The following is a 24,836-nucleotide window of genomic DNA, read 5'->3' on the forward strand; positions in this document are numbered from 1 at the left end:
ATCAAAATTTTTTTTTTTGCTATGTTGGCCAGGCTGGTCTCAAACTCCCGGCCTCAAGCAATTCTCCTGCCTAGGCCTCCCAAAGTGTTGGGATTATAGGTGTGAGCCAGTGCCCCTGGCTGCCTTGTCATTTTCTTAATGGTGTTCTCAAAAGGAGAAGCTTTTAATTGCAATGGTTTTCGATTTATTAAGAAATCCTGGCCGGGTGCAGTGGCTTATGCCTGTAATCCCAGCACTTTGAGAGGCCTAGGTGGGTGCATCACTTGAGATCAGGGAGTTTGAGACCAGCCTGGCCAACATGGTAAAACCTTGTCTCTACTAAAAATTCAAAAATTACCCAGGCGTGGTGGCATGCACCTGTGGTCCCAGCTACTTAGGAGGCTGAGGTGGGAAAGCCGCTTGAACTAGGGAGGCAGAGGTTGCAGTGAGCCAAGATCACCCACTGCACTCCAGTCCAGGTGATAAGGAGATCCTGTCTTGAAAGAAGAAAAAAATCTTTGCCTCGTCCAAGATCATGAATATTTTCCCCATTTTCTCTTGGAAATTTCCCAGTTTTAATGTCTTATCCTGGGATAAACTCTGAATTAAATTTTCTGGGTGGTGTTAAGGTTAATTTTTTTATACAAATATCCAGTTGTTAGATCATTTATTGAGAAGACTAACCTTTTTGGCATTCTATTATGTTGGGACCTTTGTCAAAAATCAACCAGCCACATTAATGGGTCTATTCTGGTAGTTGTTCTGTAACCTGACAGTCTTTACCCCAGTATCACTGTTTTTGATTTCAGTGGTTTTACAGCATGTCTTGAAACCAGGTAGTATAAATCCACCAACTTTGTTCTTCTTTAAAAGAGTTTTTGGCTCTTCAAAATAGAAATGCTAGGTTCTTCGTACCAGCATATAAATCTTAGAATCAGCTTGACAATTTTATATATATATATATATATATATAATTATTTTTTTGAGACAGAGTCTTGCTCTGTCGCCCAGGCTGGAGTGCAGTGGTATCTTGGCTTACTGCAACCTCTGCCTCCCAGGTTCAAGCAATTCTCCTGCTTCTGCCTCCCGAGTAGCTGGGACTACAGGCACACACCATCATGCCCGGCTAATTTTTTTTGTATTTTAGTAGAGATGGGGTTTCACCATGTTGCCTAGGCTGGTTGCAAACTCCTGAGCTCAGGCAATCCACCCACCTCAGCCTCCCAAAGTAAGCCTGATGGGATTTCTATTGTATTGAGTTTATAGATCAATTTGGGGAGAATAAAATTCTTAACAATTTGAGACTTCTGGTCCAAGAACACCTCTTTACCTTCCTTGTCTTTCTCAGTAATGCTTTGTAGCTTTCAGTGTAGGGGCCATGCACATCTTTACATTTATTCCTAAAAATTATGTTTTATGTTATGAATGGCACATTTTTTTTCAATTGTTGAATGCTGGTATTATTTGTTATAGTGCTAGTATTCATTTTTGTATATGCAGTTAGCATCCTGTGGCCTCACTAAATTGATGTATTAATTCTAATAATTTTAATGGGGCTTGTTTTGGTAGATTCTTTAGATTTTTTTTATTAAGAGTATTATGTCTTCTACGTAATGACAGAGATAGTTTTATTTCTTCCTTTACAAATTATGCCTTTTATTTCCTTTTCTTGCTTTGCCACTGCCTGGGACCTCCAGTATGATTACTAAATAGAAATAATGAGAGCAAGCATCCTTGCCTTCTTCTTGAATTTAGGGCAAAAGCGTTCAATCTCTTCACCACAGAAGTATGATGATGCCTGTATGTTTTTCTATGTGTTTTTAATTAGCTGAAGAAATTTCCTTTTATTACTAGTTTGTTATAAATTTTTATCACGAGAATGTTTAAAATGAGTCAAATAATTTTCCTGTTGAGAGGATTATATTGTCTTTGTCAGGTGTTAGTACCAGGTATACCAGCCTCAGAAAATGAACTGGGGCCGGGCATGGTGGCTTATGCCTATAATTCCTATGTTCTGGGAGGCCCAGATGGGAGAATTGCTTGAGCACAGGAGTTCGAGACCAGCCTGAGCAGCACAGCCCAGGAGGTTGAGGCTGCAGTGAGCTGTGATCACACTATTGCATTCCAGCCTAGGTGACACAGCCTGTCTCAAAAAAAAAAAAAAAAAAAAAAATTTTAGAAAACAATCTGGGCCGGGCGCGGTGGCTCTAGGCCGGGCGCGGTGGCTCAAGCCTGTAGTCCTAGCACTTTGGGAGGCCGAGATGGGCGGATCACGAGGTCAGGAGATCGAGACCATCCTGGCTAACACGGTGAAACCCCGTCTCTACTAAAAAATACAAAAAACTAGCTGGGCGAGGTGGCGGGCACCTGTAGTCCCAGCTACTCGGGAGGCTGAGGCAGGAGAATGGCGTGAACCTGGGAAGCGGAACTTGCAGTGAGCTGAGATCTGGCCACTGCACTCCAGCCTGGGCCACTGCACTCCAGCCTGGGCAACAGAATGAGACTCTGTCTCAAAAAAAAAAAAAAAAAAATCTGGGTGCGGTGGCTTACATATGTAATCCCAGCACTTTGGGAGATTGAGGAAGGTGGGTCATGAAGTCAGGAGTTTGAGACATGATGGCCAATATGGTGAAACCCTGTCTCTACTAAAAACACAAAAATTAGCTGGGTGTGGTGGTGCATGCCTGTAGTCCCAGCTACTTGTGAGGCTGAGGCAGGACAATGCTTGAACCTGGGAGGTTGCAGTGAGCAGAGATCTCGCCATTGCACTCCAGCCTGGGCAATAGAGACTCCATCTCAAAAAAAAAAAAAAAAAAAAGAAAAAAAAATGCAGGGGGCGGGACTGGGGGAAACCTTTTCTATTTTCTGAAAGAATTTGTGAAAGATTGATGTTATATTCCCTTATATGTTAGAAAAAACTCACTAGTGAAATCATTTGGGACTGCAGTTTTGTGAGGAGGAATTGTGAATTCAATTTCTTTGCTACAGGGCTATTCAGACTTCTTTTTTGAGTCAATTTTGGTAAAGCTGTGGCTTGTCAAGGAATTTGTTTCATCTAAGTTATCAAATTAATTGGCATAAAGTTGTTCATACCATTCCCTTATTAATCTTTCAATTCTGAAGAATCTTTAGTGATACCCCCGCTTCATTCCTGATACTGGTAATCTGCTTTTTCCTAATTTCCTGATTAATCTTGCTAGGAGTTTATTAATTCTACTAATTTTTTTAAACAACCAACAGTTGGCTTCATTGATACTCCGTAGTTTTTAAATTAAATTTTGCTCTAATCTTTATTATTTCTTACTTTCTGCTTACTTCGGATTTAATATGCTCTTTTATTTCTAGCTTAAGTCAGAAACTGTGGTAGCCAGCCATTGAGATGGTCCCCAATGAGTCTTGACATATGGGATTCACAGCTTTGTACAGTCCCTTCCCATACTGAATATCAAGTAATCTGAGTAACCAATAGGATATTATAAAAATAAAAGAATGTAACTTTCAATGCTAGGTCTTAATGTTTTTACATCTTCTGCCCTGCTCTCTCATTAATCCCTGCTCTGGAGGAAGCCAGCCACAATGTTGTGAGGATACTTACCCAGCCTTATAGAGAGGTCCACATGGCAAGGAACTGAGGCCTCCAGAACTAAGTTGTTATCAATTAAGTGAGTCATACTGGAAGTCAATCCCCCAGGCCCTGTAAGGACTTGAGATGAATGCAGCCTCATGAACTAGAACCACTGAAGTCACTCCTAACTCATGGAAACTGTGTGAGATAGTTTATTGTTTTGAGTCACTATGTTTTGGAATAATTTGATATGCAGTGGTAGATAACTAATATAGGTACAAAATAAGACTTAACCATCCAAACATTTATTAAGTATATACTATGTCACAGATTCCTTTATGGGTTGAAATTTAGAGATAAACCAGACAAAGCCCCTGCCCTTTAAGAACAGATTCTGGGTTAAGATGGCAGATTAACAATGAGCATCTCTTATCCTTCTTCATTTCATTCCTTTCTCAAACTCCACTGTAACCAGGAATTTAAAAATAAATTAAAGGTACAAACCTAGAAGGGAGAACAGAACAGGGGATATATCAACATTCTGAAAGATGAAAAGCAAGTGAGGAAGTTGGTGATAAAAGGATGGGAGTGATGCAGAAAAATAAAGAGAAAAGCAGTCTGAGAAGCAGGTAGAGTCCTATATCCTGTGTCTAGCTCACATTGATGAACAGCTGCCTCTTGTTCATCCTTGCATAAATCTGGAGGCATACTAACTGGAAAAGATAAAACAGAGGCTCCCTGGAAGGAAGATGCCAGACACAGTTGAGAGCACAAGATTGTACCAAAAACAAGGGATTAAATGACTGTAACATATTAAATGCTGAATACAGAAGTTCCTCCAGCTAGAACTCCCAACGAGGCTTCCAGAATGCAGGCAACCACACTGCTATTCTTTAGGCAGGAGTTTGGAAGACTCACCTTTGGGCAACCTGACCAGCCAAGAGAAGAGACCTAAGGATCCTAACATTGTAGATTCCCCAACCTAAGCCCACTGAAATCACCCTATGGTGAGGATCAGAGTCAACAAACCCTATCCATGCCTTCAGAGCATCCAGTGTTTTTAGATTCCCACTGAATAGACAGTAATCAAGAATACTAGATATTGGATGAAAGCCTCCAAAGTGGAAGACAGAGATCAAAACAAACAAAAAGGAGTTTGGGGGAAGCATAAGCATGTACAGGAAGAACTCCAAAATAAATTATGCTCAGAAAGCTAGGAGAGGATACTGCATCTGTGAAACAAGAACAGCATGCTATGAAAGATAATACTTAGGAAATAAAACGTGTGAATTTTATGGTATGTAAATTAAACGTCAATACAGCTATTTTAAAAATGGAGTGATGCTTTCGAATTTCTGAAGAAAAATTATTTCCTCCATAGAAAGAGCTGAACTATCATTTTAAGTTTGTTGATAAATACATTTTCTAATATAAACATATACATATATTTTATATTTTTATATATAACATTTGCTTCCCAGGTATCCTATTCTCATGAAGCTTCTGAAAATTTTTTAAAAAGAGAAAAAAAGAAACAAGATTATAGGAGAAAGACAAAAGGAATTCCCAGGGCAACAGTGAAGTGTGATCTCAAGAAGACAGCTGTGCACCAAACAGAAAGGGTATAACTCAACCACACTGCAAACAGTGAGAATCAAGAGACAGATCTCATGAAGACTGTCACTGAGATTCCTGCAGCCATTACTGTTTTTGTTTTTGGAGACGGAGTCTTGCTCTGTCACCCAGGCTGGAGTGCAGTGGTGCGACCTTGGCTCACTGCAACCTCTGCCTCCTGGGTTCAAGCAATTCTCCTGCCTCAGCCTCCCGAGTAGTTGAGACTACAGGTGCACACTGCCAAGCCCAGATAATTTTTTGTATTTTAGTAGAGACGGGGTTTCACTGTGTTGGCCAGGCTGGTCTTGAATTCCTGAGCTCAGGCAATCTGCCCACCTCGGCTTCCCAAAGTGCTAGAATTACAGGCGTGAGCCACTGTGCCCGGCCTTATACTGCTTTTCTAACGTGAAGATAGCCCGCCTGGGTAAGCCTGATCCAGATATCTTTAGTTGGCCTTGTTTGACCTCATGTTGCTAAAATTCTTACCCAGATGCCTGAATCAGCTGATAACTCTCATTCCAACCCCAAAGAAAAGTTCTGCTTTGATCTACTTCTGAAAGGACTAATTTGAATATTGTAAAATCAAATTATTTCTCAATCTTAGCAATCTTATACCTGAACTCAAGACAAATACATGAAGTAAGCAACACTAATACTGTGATTAATAAATTATTTACTAGAAATCTGTTTTCCTTGCAAAAGCAGCATATTACAGTGTGAACTTCTAACTACTCTGCAGAAATAAAATTATTAAATTCTACAACCATTTACATATTCCAACTACTTTTTACTAAAAGCAAAATGTAGTGAATGTTTTTGAAAAGCTACATTTTACTGAAAAGTAACAGTAAACAAAAATAATTTTTTTTTTTGAGACGGAGTCTCCCTCTGTCGCCCAGGCTGGAGTGCAGTGGTGCAGTCTCGGCTCACTGCAAGCTCCGCCTCCTGGGTTCATGCCATTCTCCAGCCTCAGCCTCCCGAGTAGCTGGGACTACAGGCGCCTGCCACCAAGCCCAGCTAATTTTTGTATTTTTAGTAGAGATGGGGTTTCACCATGTCAGCCAGGATGGTCTTTATCTCCTGACCCTGTGATCCGCCCCACTAGGACTCCCAAAGTGCTGGGATTACAGGAGTGAGCGAGCCACTGCGCCCGGCCACAAAAATAAATTTTTTAACTGATGTGTCTAAGATCTCAGATTCGCCTGCCAGGAATCTTGCTTCTTAAGGGATGCAGTACAGAGCTATGTTAAAGGTATAAGCACTGGAGTCAGAAGAGTTGAACTTCTCCCCTTTAAATATAAACTATGTGACTTTCTGTCTCTAAACTTCAGTTGATGATACTACCTTATACTACTGTGGTGGAATTTACATGCAATACTGTAATAATTAATACAAAATGCTTAGTATTCTATCTGGTACATCAGAGGTAAATAACATCTTAAGGGAGACATAACTAACAAACATCAGATTCACTAGGTCTTTTTATTTTTTTGAGACAGGGTCTTGTTCTGTCACCCAGGCTGGAGTACAGTGGTGAGATCATGGCTCACTGGAACCTCCAGAATCTCCACCTCCTGGCTCAAGTGATTCTCCTACCTCAACCTCCCGAGTAGCCGGGATTACAAGCTCACTCTATCACGTCTGGCTAATTTTTGTATGTTTTGTAGAGACAGGGTTTCACCATGTTGCCCAGGCTGGTCTCAAACTTCTGGACTCAAGCAATCCACCCACCTCAACCTGCCAAAAATGCTGGAATTGCCACTATAATGGTCTTAAAATCTGTGAATTACAGTAATACAATGCAAGTTGCAAATGGGCTGGCCTCAAAACAAGCTAAAGAAATATTCTGCATTTCATCAAATCTAAGACGCCACTGATGGTAAGGTGCACCAGCATTTTATGTAGTCTTTAAAAAGAAACCTGTCAATTGAACTGTGACAAACCATCAATTGTAAGATATCTCCCAATTTCAGAGATGTTGAAATGTAAACAAACAATTTTGAGTCTTAGATTGGTAAAATACAGTAAGTTTAATTCCACAGTTGAAAGTTAGGCTATTAAACGCCAACAGAACAATAATTCTCAAGACCAATCACACAATTAGAGAGAATTGCGCTTATTTCCATCACCAATGTCACCTAGCTCCCATCTGTCATTTCCTGAGGGAAACATCCCTCAACCAGTCAGACTACAATGGATCCCTCCCTTTTATGCTTCCATTGCACTTGGTATTTTCCTTTACAGTACTTACTATAGTGCTCAATACCAGTCTTCTCCAGCTGATTTCAAGTTCAATAAAGGCTGTTTAGTTCAGTGCAGTATACCACGTACAAGGCTTCCAAAATCAAAATCACGCAAAAGCAAAAAAGGAAATGTAACCAAGTAACATCGTCAGTGCAATATTTCTCATTATTTTTCACAGCAGCATTTTATTGGCAATTAATAAACCCTTGTTGCAGCCTTTACAGAAAACAGTATGGCGGTTCCTCAAAACATTAAAAATAGAACTACTATATGATCTAGCAATCCCACTTCAGGGACTACACGCAAAGTAAATAAAATCACTATCTCAAGGAGATATCTGCACTCCCACGTTCACTGCAGCATTATTCCCAATAGCCAAGATATGGAAACAACCTAAGTGACCACTGACAGACAAATGGATAAAAAGAACGTGGTATATACATAAAATGGAATATTATTTAGCCTTTAAAAGAAGGAAGTCTTGTCATCTGTGACAACATGGATGAACCTGGAGGATATTATGTTAAATGAAATAAGCAAGACACAGAAAGACAAATACTGTATGATCTCACATGTGGAATCTAAGAAAGCTCAACTCACAGAAACAGAGGCTAGAATGGTAGTTACCCAGGGCTGAGGGCTGAGGCAAATGGTGAGATACTGGTCAAAGGGTATAAACTTTCAGTTACAAGATGAGTAAGTTCTGGAGACCTAATGTACTGCTTGGTGACTATAATTATTATGTATACTTGAAATACGCTGAGAGTAAATTTCATGTTCTTATGTCTCTCACATACCTATGAGGTGATTGTTATATTAATTAGCTTGATTGCTGTAATCATTTCACAATGCATATGTATTATCAAAAATCACATTGTATACCTCAAATACATGTAACTTTTACTTGTTAATCATACCTGAATAAAGCTGGGGAAAAAATAAACCAACTTCAAATGTTAGGCTTTATTTCCATTTCATTAAGCTACCATAGGTTTTTTTGTTTTGTTTTTTTTTTCCTGAAACAAGAGTCTTGCCCTGTCCCCCAGGCTGGAGTGCAGTGGCAAGATCTTGGCTCACCGCAACCTCTACCTCCCAGGTTCAAGCGATTCTCCTGCCTCAGCCTCCTGAGTAGCTGGGATTACAGGTGTGCACCACCATGCCCAGCTGATTTTTGTATTTTTAGTAGAGATGGGGTTTCCCCATGTTGGTCAGGCTGGTCTCAAACTCCTGACCTCGTGATCCACCCGCCTCGGCCTTCCAAAGTGTTGGGATTACACGCATGAGCTACAATACCCGGATCATAGGTCTTTTTTTTTTTTTTTTTAATCAATCTTATTTTTTTGCCTCCCAATGATACAAGTTATACTTTACTCACATAAACATACTCTCATATTTTTCTTAAATCTTTTTGGTCTATCTCTTCTCCCTAACCCAGCCACCATATTCCATTTCTCTTTTCTTTTTCTTCCTAAAAGGAACCAAACTCTTGAAACTGGTGTGTATTTGCCCCATCTCTGTTTTATAATTTCACTTTATTTGTATGTATCCAGTACATACTTTTGTTCTTAAGTTTATATAAGTAACAACATATCCTTTCGCATTTTTTTTTTTTTGAAACAAGAGTCTCACTCTGTTACCCAGGCTGGAGTGCAGTGGCGCAATCTCAGCTCACTGCAACCTTGGTCTCCTGGGTTCAAGAAATTCTCCTGCCTCAGCCTCCCAAGTAGCTAGGATTGACAGGCATGTGCCACCATGCTAAGCTAATTTTTTTTTTTTTTTTTTTTTTTTTGAGACAGAATCTTGCTCTGTCAGCCAGGCTGGAGTGCAGTGGCATGATCTCGGCTCACTGCAACCTCTGCCTCCTGGGTTCAACTGATTCTCCTGCCTCAGCCTCCTTAGTAGCTGGGACTACAGGTGCATGCCACCACATCTGGCTGATTTTTGTATTTTTAGTAGAGATGAGGTTTCACCATGTTGGCCAGGCTAGTCTTGAACTCTTGACCTCAAGTGATCCACCTGCCTTGGCCTCCACTGTGCCCGGCCCCTTTTGCTATTTACTCACCCCCAACATTTTCTTTCTTTTTTTCTTTTTTCTTTTTTTTTGAGATGCAGTCTTACTCTGTCGCCCAGGCTGGAGTACAGTGGTGCAATCTCGGCTCACTGCAACTTCTGCCTTCTGGGTTCAAGGGATTCTCCTGCCTTAGCCTCCCAAAGTAGCTGGGATTACAGACATGCACCACCAAGCCCAGTTAATTTTTGTATGTTTAGCAGAGACAGGGTTAAGCCATGTTGACCAGGCTGGTCTCAAACGCCTGACCTCAAGTGATCCACCCGCCTTGACCTCTCAAAGTGCTGGGATTACAGGTCTGAGCCACCAGGCCCAGCCCATTTTTTTTTTCTTTTTTATTTTTTGAGGCAGAGTCTCACTCTGTTGCCTAGGCTGGAGTACAGAGGTGTAATCTCAGCTCACTGCAACCTCCACCTCCTGGGTTCAGGCGATTCTCATGCCTCAATTCCAGTAGCTGGGATTACAGACGTGCACTACCACAACTGACCAATTTTTGTGTTTTTCGTAGAGATGGGGTTTTGCCATGCAGGCCAGGCTGGTTTCAAATTTCTGGTCTCATATGATCTAAAGGCCTCTGCCTCCCAAAATGCTGGGATTACAGACATGAGCCACAATGTCTGGGTATAACATTGTTTTAATAATTCACATTGATACATATAGATCTGGTTCATTCATTTAACTGTTATGTAGTACACCACAGTATTATATAACTATTTATGTGCTGTTTATTCATTCTACTGACAGGAATTTAGGCTATTTCCAATTTTCTGCTATTACATATAATGTTTCAGGCACACATGCAAGATACCTCTTTATGGGTTTTAAGTTATGCAATTTCATCTTTACTTCATCTCTTCTAGTTGAGAACTGCTCTCCTGGGTAGTTGTGCCAAATGGTACTTCTACAAACAATGTGTGAGAGTTCCTTTTACTTCATCCTCACCAACATTTGGGATTTCATAAGATTTTTCTTTTCACTTTGCACTTTTGGCAAATAATAAGGCTTTTTTAACAAATCTGATGGGTACAAAATGGTAACACTGATTTCACTTGTAAGTTCTTGATCATAAATGAATGGGAATCTTTTCACGTGTTTACTGGCTATATGGGTTTCCTATTTTGAGAACTACCTATTTTTCAATTCATCTGTCCTTATATTTTGTAAAGTTCTCAGTTATATGAGCTATAAATTTTCTAATATTTTTAACTTTGTTTCTTTTGCATTACACAAGTTTTAAATTTTGGTCAAGTTTATCAGTATTTTCCTTTGCAGTTTATACTTTTTACTTTGTTTGGTGTTAGGAATATTCTCTCATTTTTATCCTAAAAGAATTTGGAAGATTTGCTTTTCATATTTGGGATTATAATTCACCTAGAAATAAATTTTGTGTCTAATGTTAGATGGATCTAATTTTTTAAACAGTTAACTGTGTAAACACAATTTATTAAATATTCTACTCTTTCCCTACTGATCTGAAACACATCATCAGATATTTACAGTTTCCATAAACACATATATGGCTTGTTTCTAGACTCTGCTTCATTAATTTGCCTGTCCCTGCACTTGAAGCCATGTGGTATAACTGTTACAGTTTTATAGGAAGTAGGACAATTCCTGCTTTATTTTTCTTTAAAATTCTATTGGTTTTTCTTAGTCACTTATTCTTCCATATAAATCTTAATAATACTATACCCTATTGGAATTTTATTTTATGTTTTTTGAGACAGGGTCTCATTCTGTTGCCTAGGCTGGAGTACAGTGGTGAGAGCACAGTTCACTGCAGCCTCGACTTCTGGGCTCAAGCGATTCTCCCATCTGAGCCTCTTGAGTAGCTGGGACTATAGTCACACACCTCCACATCTGGCTAATTTTTTTTTTTTTTTTTGAGACGGAGTCTCGCTCTGTCGCCCAGGCTGGAGTACAGTGGCCGGATCTCTGCTCACTGCAAGCTCCGCCTCCTGGGTTTACATCATTCTCCTGCCTCAGCTTCCCGAGTAGCTGGGACTACAGGCACCCGCCACCTCGCCTGGCTAGTTTTTTATATTTTTTAGTAGAGACGGGGTTTCACCGGGTTAGCCAGGATGGTCTCGATCTCCTGACCTCGTGATCCGCCCATCTCAGCCTCCCAAAGTGCTGGGTTTACAGGCTTGAGCCACCGCGTCTGGCCTTTTTTGTCTTTTTTTAGCGATGAGGTTTCACCATGTTGGTCAGAACTCCCAGGCTCAAGCAATCCTCCCACCTTGGCCTCCCAACGTCCTGGAAATACCGGCATACCCACCATACCTGGCCCCCAATTGGAATTTTAATTAAAACTACATTTATAGATTGATTTGGGGAGAACTGACATTTTATAAAATTGAGTCTTCTCCATAAGGATAATGTGTTTCATTAAATTTTCTCTTAGATAGTTCAATAAGGTTTTATAATATCTTAGAGACCTCAGAAATCATTTATTCCTGAGTACCTCATTTTCAATCCAAACTCTTGATCTCATTATACTTGTTAAAGCTCAGCTAAGATATCACATACTACTACAAATATTTCTCTGATTTTTGAGGCTCATTTGGATGCTCCTCCTCCTATGATCTTGGATTTATTTATTCATTCTTTGTTTAATATGACCAAAAGTTGTGCTGGGCATGGAGGGTACACTGGTGAATAAAATGACAATTCCTTCATGGAGCTTTCATTCTAATAGGAGAGACAGAACAATAAACACTCATAATTCAAGGTGATACATGCTATTATAGGGGAATTACACTGTGCTATGGGAATACAGAAGAGAAATACCTAACTCAGACTTGGGGGATGGCTGGATGGGGGGAGAAGGGTGTCAAACACTGCTTCTCAAGGAAGTAACATGTAGACTGAAACCTGTAAGAAGAACAGAAGTTAGCAAACACAATAGTGACTAAAAACCATAGTACTGATATCCTCGTCTCTTGATTTTATTGAAAAAGCTCTCATTGTTTAACTGTGAAATCATCTACTTTTTGTTTCCTTTTTTAGAGATAGGGGTCTCACTCTGTTGCCCAGGCTGGAGTACAGTGGCTCAATTACTGCTCACTGCAGCCTCCAACTCCTGGGGCTCAGACTATCCTCCTGCCTTAGCCTCCCAAGTAGTTGGGATTACAGGCGTGAGCCCCTCTCTGCCCAGTTCATTTATTTTTTGGGTATGTTTCCCCTCTTGGCTTCTTTGACATCATATTTGGTGTCTCATATTGCCTTGTAATTATCATTACTTGCTCACTAGTTCTTTCTTTCTTAAATGCTAGTATTCCTCAATGGCTTTATCCTTCTCTTTCCTGTTTCAATCTAAATAATATTCCTAAAAAGTTTTTCCACTTCTATAGTTTCAAATATGGATTTATGTACTGAAGAGTCCCAACATTCTTACTTTCAGCTCCCACATTATAGATTTTCATACCTAAATTTCTAACTATATACTAGATTTGTCTGCCTATATGTTCCATAGAATCCTCAAGCTTCGGACATGTTAACATTGATACATGGTGTATACTGCCAACTAATCAGCAATAGTAGATCTACTTCCATATTCAGTTGACAGTACCACCATTCATACCTGCTAGAAAACTCAGAGTCACTACTCTGAATGTACACTGGAGAGTATGCCCTTCTTGGGAGACAGTTTATAATATGGCAGTCACTGTACCTTAAAGTTGCTTCAAGGGCTGAATAATCACAGAAAATTTCATACCAGGTGTGGAGAGTAGTTGTTCTTTTTATTTATTTGAGATAGGGCCTTGCTTTGTCACTGCTGGAGTGCAGTGGTACAATCATGGCTCAATACAGCCTTGATCTCCTGGGCTCAAGCCTTCCTCCCATCTCAGCCTCCTTAGCAGCTGGGACTACAAGCACACACCACACCTGGCTAATTTTTTTCTTTTCTTTTTTTTTTTGGTAGAGATCAGGTCTCACTATGTTGTTCAGCCTAATCTCAAACTCCTGATCTCAAGTGACCCTCCCGCTTTGGTCTCCCAAAATGCTGGGATTACAGGTGTAAGTCACCATGGCAGGTGTTGTTTTTAATGTGTTAACTTGCTAGGCTACCAGCTGCCATTTGTTTAATCAAACACTAATCTAGGTGTTGCTATGAAGGTATTTTGTGGATGTAATTAAAATCCATAATCCACTGACTTTAAGTAAAAGAGATTATCCTGAATAATGTTGATGGGCCTAATTCAGTTAGGTGAAAGGTCTTAAAAGTAGGGCTGAAGCTTCCCTGAGAGCAAGAAATTCCACCTATAGATAACTGCTTCAGCCCGTGCCTGAATTTCACCTGCCCTTCCTGCCAGACTGCCCCAAAAATTTCAGACTTGCCTATCTAGCTCCTACAATTGCATAAACCCCTCTCTCTATACTTCCTACTGGTTCTGTTTCCCTAGCTGAACCTTGACTGATATGCCAGGCTTGTAGTTTATTTGCAAAAACAATTCCTTCAAAAATCTAGTAAAGCTCTGGTCTATTTTTTTCCAATCAGTTCCATGTACCAGTAACTACACCCAAAGTTTTTTTTTTTTCTGGACATGGTTCTTAAACCTATTTTTTCAGCTTAATCCTTCCTCTCCATCCCACATTAGACCATCACCATCTCTTACCTGAACTAGTGATTGAAAAGCCTCCTAACTGGCTTCTCAGATTAGTTTTTTCTCCTCTATCTATTCTCCACACTGCTGCCAGAGGTCTCTTTCTGGAAAACAAATATGATCATGTCACTATCCTTCTTAAAAACCTTTGAAGTCTCCCTATCTAAAGGACAGAGAGAAGTTTTTTCTATTTCACTGATTGGTTTTTATCTTTTATTTCTTTCTATTCTCTTTTGCATTTAATTTTCTGTAATTTTTCTAACTTGTTGAGAATGAATGCTCATGTCACTGATGCTTTTTTTCTTTTATAATAGGCATTTAGAGTTTTAAATTCTCTCTAAGCATTGCTTTAGCTGATCATACCAGTTCTATATGTATTGTATTCATTATCCTTCAGTTCAAAATTTTCTTCATGATTTCTTTAAACAAGGGGTTATTTAGAAATTATTTCTTTATTTTTTAATAGAGATGGGGGTCTCACTATGTTGCCCAGGCTGGTCTCAAACTCCTAGGCTCAAGTGATCCTCCCACCTCGGCCTCCCAAAGTGCTAGGATTACAGGCATGAGCTACCACACCCGGCCTAGAAATTATTTCTTAATAATTTTCAAACCTGGACTTCAAGTTCTAGTAGGAACATAACAGCAATTTAGTTCCAAATTTTCCCATCTTTCTCCGAGAACCGGTACAGAGCAACAAAGACAATGTTAAAAACAAAAAATACCATACGTCTTTAGTGAAACTAGGGGATAATAAAAACCTAAAAATGCCAAATTATAAGTAAATATGACCCAAAGTACTTCAGACTAAAAGAAGCCACATCTGAGCATGGGAGAAAGACAAGAAGTATAAAGGAATCTGGTAAGGGAATAGCACATCTTTACTCCCAGAAAGAAAAGAACCTATCTCAAGTGGGAACTACAATGTTTAGACTGGGATTAAATGGGGGATTCTCAGAAGGAGGTAAGGAAAGGAGGTGTAGAAAGTGGCAGAACAATAAGTGGTTTGGAAGTGATAGATCTCAGAAAGGACCACTCTTTTATAAGTGAGGCATGCTCTTTTGTAATTTCTTCTTTTGAAGTAGTTTCAAACTCACAGAAAAGTTATAAGAATAGTACAAAGAACTTCTGTATATCGATCACAAATTCTTTAATTGTTAACATTTGAGGCAGGCAATTTAAAGGGTAGGAAGTGTATCCCTTGGTAGCAGAAATAGGACCCGGGGAACTCATGGCTGGTAGTTCACATTACTTAAACCCCTTAAGTTACTGAGAGGCAGAGGAGATGTGGCTGTATTTTGAAGAAAGAATCCACCAGAACAATGGAGCAGAGAGCCCTTGAACACAGAAACCTGGAAAACTATCTTGCTCCGAAGGTGTTCCTAATGTTCCTAAGACCCTTAAGTCCCTTCTAACAGATGGTTTGGGAAACTCATCTCATGCCAATATAAGCAACAAAAAAGTGGTTAAGTATCTATACAAAAATACCATAGAAAAAAATGTAAAAAGGCACTGCGACATCTCTGACAAAGAAACGTCAACAAACAATATCATCACAAAGCAGAGAAAAATTAAAACCCTACTTGTTACTCGCATTGAAAAATTCCTAATGCAGTTATGAAGAAAAAGTTCAGAGCAGAAATTCAGGAACTCAAGGAGGAGCTATCCAGTCAACGGGAGTTGCAGTGAAACAAGCATGGCAGAACTCAAAAGAGAAATGGAAGAAAAAGAATTTTAAGAATTAAAAAAATTTAAGAACTAAAATGCAACGAGCACATGGTAAAAATATACAACACGAAAGGCACAGTAAGAAGCATGTAGGATAAAAATTTTTTAATAGTAAATAAAATGATAGACAGAAAACTGACCCAAAATGGTCAATTAAGAAAACATCTAATAATTTTATCAGATGTCACTTAATAAAATAATTTCTAAATTATTTGGTATTTGGAAGAAATACTTTCAGCAATCACACACAAAAAAGCACATCCCTTCTAAGAAAAATAAAATCAAGCTGGCATCATACTTCTCTATTGAACATTCAATGCCAGAAGACAGTGGAAAAATACCTACAAGGTACTCAAGGAAAAAGTGTGAGCCAAAAATTCCACATCTAGCCAAACAGTCCTTCAGGAATAAGGCTACAGATAACTCAGCCCTTATTCATATGAGCATTTTTTGAAGCAGCAACTTGAGGACAAACTGAAACCAACAAATGACCAGAAAAATTTCAGCAAAAGGACTGGCAGTAAGCAACAATACATTTAATTGCAGATTTAAGATTGAAAACAAATGGAATGAAACTGTTACATGGTCTAAGAATGTAGGAATTCAAATGAATGAATATATACAAATGAATGTCAAGAGTAGAAAATATAAAAAGTAGAATAAGCTCAATGACTGCACCTCATGTGCAATAGATAGGAGTCAAAGTTGAAAGTCAATCAGTAAAACCTTAAGCAACAAGAAAGAATAAAATTATAAAGGGCAATAAAATAATACTATATTGGCTAAAAGTAGTAGAAAGAAGGGAAGAGAATAAAGCTAATGTAACTTACTCAATTAAGGGAAAGAAAAGACTGCTTTAAAACAGAGGAAGACAAGTATCATATGAAAGTGTAAGTATAAAGATAACCACTGGGGGGAAAATCTTTCTAATATGAGGACTACCATTTAAAAAGCACAGAAAACACACCACTCAAAGATTCAAAATATATACAAACATAAAAAATGGCATAAAATAATTTTACAAAACCACAACCAATGGTTGTGTCTTGATAGGAGGATATGTCCTTTCTATCTATATCTAGCTTAATTCATCCACTAAACAGAAAAAAAGCTTTAAACTGACCCACAAAGCAAACCATTCTATGTTGTCATAAGATATACCTGAAAAAAAAAAAATTAAAGGATAGGATAAAGTTCACAAAAGCAGGAAGTGCAATCCTTTTATTAGATAATGTAGAATTTTGGTCAAAAAGTACAAAAAGACAGTCACTCATCATATAAAGGTTGTAATTCATAACAAAGAAAACAGATATGAATATATATGCTTCTAAATATACAGTAGGAACATTCAGAAAATGAAATTATAGGAGATAAAAGAAATAGAAAGATATTAATAATAGGAAATTTATTTCTCCTAGTCTGAGAGAACAAAAAACAAAACTAAGGAAATAAATGACATAAGCAACATAAACTGGTAGCTCTGATGGATATTTCACTCTAACCTAATATATGAATATACTTATTTTCAAATAGCCATAGAACTATCACAAAAATTGACCATATATTGGGCTACAAAAAATACCTCTACAAACTCTAAAAGGAAAAATACAAACCACATTTTTAAACAATACAATGAAACTAGAAAATTCACAACAAATCCAGAAAACAAAACGATTTTCATTCTGAAAATCTGAAAAGTCTCTCAAACAATATTTCAGGCACAGGGGAAATACAAAAGAAATTTGTGGAGTTTCTAGAAAATAATATAATACCGATTTCTAGTTTCTAGAATAAAAATACTACATATCAGAAGCTTTGTAATATAGCTAAAACAGTGATCACCAGAAAAATAATTGTTTTAAATATTTCCACCAATAAAATGAAAGTACACGTTACTAATCTAGCTTAAAAAGACAGAAAAATAACTTTAAGAATAATTCCCATTGTTGGCTGGGCGCGGTGGCTCACGCCTGTAATCCCAGCACTTTGGGAGGCTGAGGTGGGTGGATCGTGAGGTCAGGAGATCGAGACCATCCTGGTTAGCATGGTGAAACCCCATCTCTACTAAAAATACAAAAAATTAGCTGGGTGTGGTGGCGGGCGCCTGTAGTCCCAGCTACTCAGGAGGCTGAAGCAGGAGAATGGTGTGAACCTGGGAGGTGGAGCTTGCAGTAAGCCGAGATCGCGCCACTGCACTCCAGTCTGGGCAACAGAGCCAGACTCTGTCTCAAAGGAAAAAAAGAAAAAAAAAGGATAATTCCCATTGTCAGAAAGGCCTTACTTTCCTCAACATCGGTATTGTGTCCTGATCACTGACCAGAGAACTGAGCCTCCAGAATCCCCAGGAAGCTGCTCGATCCTTAAAGAACAGTAAGACTGTTGTAACTTGCTCTGCCTGTAAACACACTTCAGGAAGGAAGGGGAAGTTGGCAGATATATTTTCAAATGATCTGCAACACAATTCTTGAGAGTTTTCTAGTGAGCTTAATGTTAATAAAAATTGTTTTCAGGCCGGGTGTGTTGGCTCACGCCTGTAATTCCAGCACTTTGGGAGGCTGAGGCAGGCAGATCACCTGAGGTCAGGAGTTTGAGACCAGCCTGACCAACATGGTGAGACCCCATCTCTACTAAAAATACAAAAAAATTAGCCGGGCATCATGGCGTGCACCTGTAATCCCAGTTACTTGGGAGGCTGAGGCCGGACAATCGCTTGAACTGGGGAGGGGGAGGTTGCAGTGAGCTGAGATCGAGCCACTACACTCCAACCTGGACACCAGAGTGAAACTCAAAAAAAAAAAAAAAAAAAAAAAAATTGTTTCAATAAATTTGGGTACCTTACTTCTCTAGAAAGAGTTCATCAAGATTTTATTTCATTGATCCAAGAATTTAAGTTGAAGTACTAAATATACACCTGAGCTAGAATAATAGAAAAGATTCTCTATTATAGGTTTCAGTAATTCATTAATTGGGAAGAATATGTTACCAAAAAAGAAATCAGGCCATAGGAAAAAAGGCTAAGGATAAAAGTATTTAATTAAACAATCAGATAGCATTCATTAACTATATTTTGTTCTTAATCAGAAAGCACTCAATGAATACGCAAAATAATAAACTGGGAAAACCACAGATATACACAGAATTTCAAAAACTAATAGAAACTGGCCGGGCACGGTGGCACATGCTTGTAATCCCAGCACTTTGGGAAGTCAAGGCAGGCAGATCTCTTGAGCCTAGGAGTTCGAGACCAGCCTGGGCAACATGGTGAAATCCTGTCTCTACAAAAAAATACAAAAATTAGCCAGGTGTGGTGACATGTGTCTGTAGTCCCAGCTGCTCAGGAGGCTGTAGTGGGAAGGTCACTTGACCCTGGGGGGCAGAGGTTGCAGTGAGTCAAGATTACACTACTGCACTCCAGCCTGGGTGACACAGCAAGACCCTGTCTCAAAAAAAAATACTAATAATAATAACAACAATAGAAACTACTTTGTAAAACTCTGTATAATTACATATGAATAAAATAAATAATTTTCCAGTAAAATGTGAGCTACCAAAAGTGAACCTAAACACCCTGAAGAGACTTTTTTTTTTTTTTTTTTTTGAGGCAGAGTCTTGCTCTGTCGCCCAGGCTGGAGTGCAGTGGCACTATCTCGGCTCACTGCAAGCTCCGCCTCCTGGGTTCACGCCATTCTCCTGCCTCAGCCTCCCGAGTAGCTGGGACTACAGGCGCCTGCTACCACGCCCGGCTAATTTTTTTGTATTTTTAGTAGAGATGGGGTTTCACCGTGTTAACCAGGATGGTCTCGATCTCCTGACCTCGTGATCCACCCATCTCGGCCTCCCAAAGTGCTGGGATTACAGGCTTGAGCCACCGCGCCCGGCCTGAGACTTTTTTTTTTAATTAAAAAAAAATTTTTATGGGTACATAGTAGGTGTATATATCTATGGGTTACACGAGCTTTTGATACAGGCATATAATGCATAATAGTCAGACCAGCATAAATGGGGTATCTATTACCTCAAGCATTTATCCTTTCTTTGTGTTACAATCCAATTATACTTTTAGTCATTTTTAAATGTATGATAAATTATTAGACTGATTTTCACAAAATAAATGAGGGAAGTTTTAAAACAGCTACCTAGCAAACCAAACCAAACGAAACAAAAAACACCAGGTCACAAGGTTTTATAGGGGAATTCTACGAAATCGTAAAAGAGCTGATAATATCACTACTATTTTAAAACTGTTATACATTTTAGAAAATGGAAAACTTCTGAATTTTTAAGGAAATAATACCAAAACTTGACAAAGACTGTACAAAATAGGAAGGCTGCAGATTAATCAGACTTTTGCATTTTAATTTATAAAAGTAAAGTGTTAGCAAACAGAATACAGCATCAATTAAAAGACTCTAGGACTCTAGGTTTGGTTCAATGTTTGTTAAAAAGAAGAGAAATATCACATCTTCAGCTCCATAGATGCTGAAAAGGCATCGGACAAAATTTACACATACTCTTGATAAACATACTTAATAAAACAAGAAACAGATATTCCTTAATATGACAATATATACAAACATACAATACTTAATGCTTCTAGAGCAAGAAAGAAAAAGGATGCACATTAATCACTACTATTTAATCCTACCTTGTCTGATTAGTCTATATAATGTGGTAAAAAAATTAGAGGTATAAAAATCCAAAGGAAGAGGTAAACTTATCACTAGTTGCAGGTGATGATTATAACCTAGAAACCCCAATAAAATCATCTGAAAAAATACCACAAACAATAATGGACTTCAATAACACAGAAAGAGAGAAAGTATACAGAAAGCAAAAGCCTGAATACATATAAGCAATAACAAGTTAGGATCTATAAATCCATTTAATAGCAACAAAAAGGAGAAAATATCCTGGAATAACAAGAAATGGCCTGGGTGTGGTGGCTCATGCCTGTAATCCCAGCACTCTGGGAGGCTGACGTGGGTGGATCACCTGAGGTCTGGAGTTTGAGACCAGCCTGACCAACATGGTGAAACTCTGTCTCTACTAAAAATACAAAATTAGCTGAGTGTGGTGGTGCATGCTGTAATCACAGCTGCTTGGGAGGCTGAGGCATGAGAACTGCTTGAACCCGGGAGGCAGGGGTTGCTGTGAGCCGAGATCACTCCATTGTACTCCAGAGCGAAACTCAGTCTCAAAAAAAAAGAAAGAAAGAAAAGAAAAAAAGAAATGTGAAAAATTTATGTGAAGAAAGCTGTAAGATCTCTTGAAGAAAACAAAAGTAACCTTGAACAAATAGAAAGACATAGTATATTCTTTGACAGAAAAGATAACATCTTAAAGATGCCAATTTGTCCTAACTTAATTTATAAATCTAATAGGATCTCAATAAAAATAACAATCTGTCCTCTCCCACTCACTGGATCTAAACAAGGAATTTCTAAAGCTTATACATAAGAATGGCCTGGAAAACCCTGAAAAGAGAAAATGGGACTAGTCCTATCAGATATTAAAAGTCATAAAAGAAATGACTGACCAATACATATGTATGTGTGTACACACCAACATACAAACAAACTTCTGCACGGCAAAAAAAAAAAAAAAAAAAAAAAAAAAAACTTCCACCATACCAAAAGTCAAAAGACAAACAGCAACCTAGGTAAAATATCTGCAACTCAAGACAGATGAAGGGCTAACTTCCTTAATTTAGAAAGCTTTATCAGTAAATGAGAAGACTAAAAATCCAATAGAAAAAAAAGGGCAAAAGATATAAACTAACAGTTCATTAAAAAAGAAACACAAGTGGCCCTTATATTTGTGAAAAGGTAGTCAAATACAAATTAAGAGGACACAAGAAAACTATTTCTTGCAAATTGATTGATGAAAATCTAAGAATTTGACAATTCTAGTGGCAAAGATATAAGGTAACTGGTACTCTCATTCATTGATGAAAAATATTTACAATCTCTATGGAGTGCAATCTGGTAATAATGATATAAATTACAAATATTAATACATTTGCCCTTAACTCATCAGTCTAACCTCCAGGAATTTATCTTACAGACATATCTTAATATACATAAAATAATGTGAAATAGAAAATAGTTAAAAATAACTCTAGTATACATCTAAAGAAAACTAGTTAAATATATCCCCTCCTCAATCACATATTACACAATGGTAGGTGCAGCTGAAAAAGTGAGGAAACTATGCCCTTATCTGGAAGGATCCAGGGATCCTTGGAGGAATATCTAATTTCAGGTACTGGGCAAGAAATATAAGATGAGAAAGGAATATCCTGCTGTGTCTGAAAGCAAGAAAGCTTTCAAACATTTACGAATTATCAACAGGACATGGAGCTTTTCCACAGAAAAATTCCATACAAATTTTAATGCAAATCCTAATGCAAAAAGAGTAACAGAAAATTTACCAGTTCGTAATCCCTAGTGAAATAAATAATTTGGGTCACAATGATCAGTGAACAGAACATTAGCAATTCAAAAGTTAATTAAGAAATTTACAATGGAAGATCTCTGCATCTACTGATTAATCTCTGAACCTAGAGACTGATTTTTGCATCACTAAAATTGGGACCACTAGATACTGTGTTTCCTAATATGACACAACACAAAGCACTTATAAGCATTTTGAACCAGAATGGAATGAAACTTCTAAGCTTTTATTTTTCAGAAAATATAGGGGATAGAGGAACAAGGTAATAACACAAGAAAACAAAAAGACAAAATCAGATTTGAACATATTCTACAGAACAAGTGACCAAGTTTTTGTAAAACGTCAATGGCATTAAGAAACAAGAAAACAAGGAAGGAAGTGGGACTACTAGATCGAAAAAGGCATAATAATCAAATGTGATGTGTGGATCTTGTTTTGCTTCTGATTAGAACCAGCTAACTAGAAAAAGGCATATTTCAGACAATCAGGGAAATCTGATTATGGACAGGTATTAGAGGGTACAAATAAATGCTTGTTTATAATTTTCCTACATATAATAATGACATTGCTGCTATAGGAAAATATCCATAGTTTTAGAGGTACACATTGAAGTAGTAGGGACAAAATAACATGCCGTCTGGGATTTGATTTAAAAACACTACCGTGGAGGAAGAAATGTACTCGAATTACGCAAAGGTAGAAAAATTCTGACAATCTGAGTAATGGCTACCTATGTGGTAGTTCATCATACTGTTCTCTCTGCTTTTATATAAGTCTGAAAATATTTTGTAAGAAAACACCTAAAAACAAGAATGCAATTAGCATCACATTAAGACCAGCAGTAGGTGTAACATCTGGGGGTCACCATGCTCAACAGAATTATCTTTCGTAATATATATATTTCATAATAAAATGTTGGCTTAGAGTTAAAAGGGCAAAAGTGAGTTATAATAGAAGATTGCTCAGATAATTGTCAGGGCTTTTAAATCTGTCTTCATGTGCTTGCTTCATGTTTGGCAGCATTCCAAGGTAAGTTCTACAGGCTTTCTAAATGAAATGTAATAAAAATGTAAAGGTTTTTCTAGTAGATCATAATACATGTCCAAATATTACTTCGAGATACCGGTATGTATAATTATATATAAAATTTATGTACACACATCATATAGAAATCTACCACCCAATACAGAATATGGCTTTAGTTCCCTTACCATCAATATTAAGCATCATTTTCCACATGGCAGGCCGAACAGACTGATGGAATCCAAACCACACTTCCCTGCCTCCTCCCAGAGGGTGGTCATATCCTTCTGGAGCAGAGAAAAATGAACGCCCCACAGGCGTGTATCTACAAAAATTAAAATGGCATGTTCAATCCTTTCCTTCTCATACGAGTATTTAAATCTGCAGGAAAGGGGAGACTAGAGCACAATTAACTTATAATGATGCTCATCATTATGAATGTATGAAACTAAACATGTTCCAAATTTGAGAAAGCAAAAAGTACCCACTCTAAATGGAAAAAAATCTACTTAAATTTTCCTTTCTCAAACCTGTTGGTTGAAATAAGAATGAATTTTATCTAAAATAATTTCTTAAAAATAGGCTTTAAAAAGTTAACAGTTCCAACCTTAAAAATGTTAACAAGTAAACAATTATTGAACAAAAAGCTATTTCTATAAATGTGTTTGCAAGACATACTATTTTTCTTTAAAAAAAAACATACTGAGTCAGGTGTGGGGGCTCACACCTGTAATCCGAGCACTTTGGGAGGCTAAGGTGAGAGGATCACTTGAGTCCAGGAGTTTGAAACCAGCCTGGGCAACATAGGGAGATTCCATCTCTACAAGAAAAAAAAAAAATTTAAATTAGCCAGGCGTGATGGTGCATGCCTGTGGTCCCAGCTACTCAGAAGGCTGAGGTAGGAGGATTGTTTAGGCCTGGGAGGTTGAGGCTGCAGTGAGCCATGATTGTGCCACTGCACTACAGCCTGGGCGCCAGTGTGAGACCATGTCTCAAAAAAAAACCCAACCAAACAAAAAAAAATACATGAGTATACATGCGGTCATACACAGGAGCATACCCTACACATGTGAGGTCCTAGGATTATTAAGAAAAGCAATTCAAGAGGGGCGCGGTGGCTCAAGCCTGTAATCCCAGCACTTTGGGAGGCCGAGGTGGGTGGATCACGAGGTCAGGAGATCGAGACCATCCTGGCTAACACGGTGAAACCCCGTCTCTAATAAAAATACAAAAAACTAGCCGGGTGAGGTGGCAGGCGCCTGTAGTCCCAGCTACTCAGGAGGCTGAGGCAGAAGAATGGCGTGAACCCGGGAGGCGGAGCTTGCAGTGAGCTGAGATCCGGCCACTGCACTCCAGCCTGGGCGACAGAGAGAGACTCCGTCTCAAAAAAAAAGAAAAAAAAAAGCAAAAGAAAAGCAATTCAACACAATTTGATATTGTTGTATAAACAGTGAAATTACTTTTAAAGCAAGATAATATAACGAAAGAAATACATCTGAAAACAGATCTGTTAAGACTTTTAGATCCTAAGAGAAAGGGTGAGATATTTTTCTATAAA

The 24,836-nt window shown here is 38.3% G+C and overlaps 1 protein-coding gene across 9 annotated transcripts in view; it reads right to left on the minus strand.

Moving 5' to 3' along the window:
• Nucleotides 1–24,836, minus strand: part of AGO3 (argonaute RISC catalytic component 3) — a 139,720-nt gene that overhangs the window by 74,613 nt on the left and 40,271 nt on the right. For 3 of the 9 annotated variants that reach the window (XM_007979423.3, XM_007979422.3, XM_037997061.2), the window contains one exon: nt 23,467–23,603. In XM_007979423.3, the coding sequence (XP_007977614.1) occupies nt 23,467–23,603 (137 nt within the window). Of the gene's footprint in view, nt 1–7,409; nt 12,345–14,089; nt 14,130–23,466; nt 23,604–24,005; nt 24,535–24,836 lie in introns of those variants that run through there. The other 6 variants (XM_037997067.2, XM_037997075.2, XM_073007489.1 and 3 more) reach the window with 5 other exon arrangements.

This window comes from Chlorocebus sabaeus, chromosome 20 (assembly GCF_047675955.1).
Source record: "Chlorocebus sabaeus isolate Y175 chromosome 20, mChlSab1.0.hap1, whole genome shotgun sequence".
Taxonomy (NCBI): domain Eukaryota; kingdom Metazoa; phylum Chordata; class Mammalia; order Primates; family Cercopithecidae; genus Chlorocebus; species Chlorocebus sabaeus.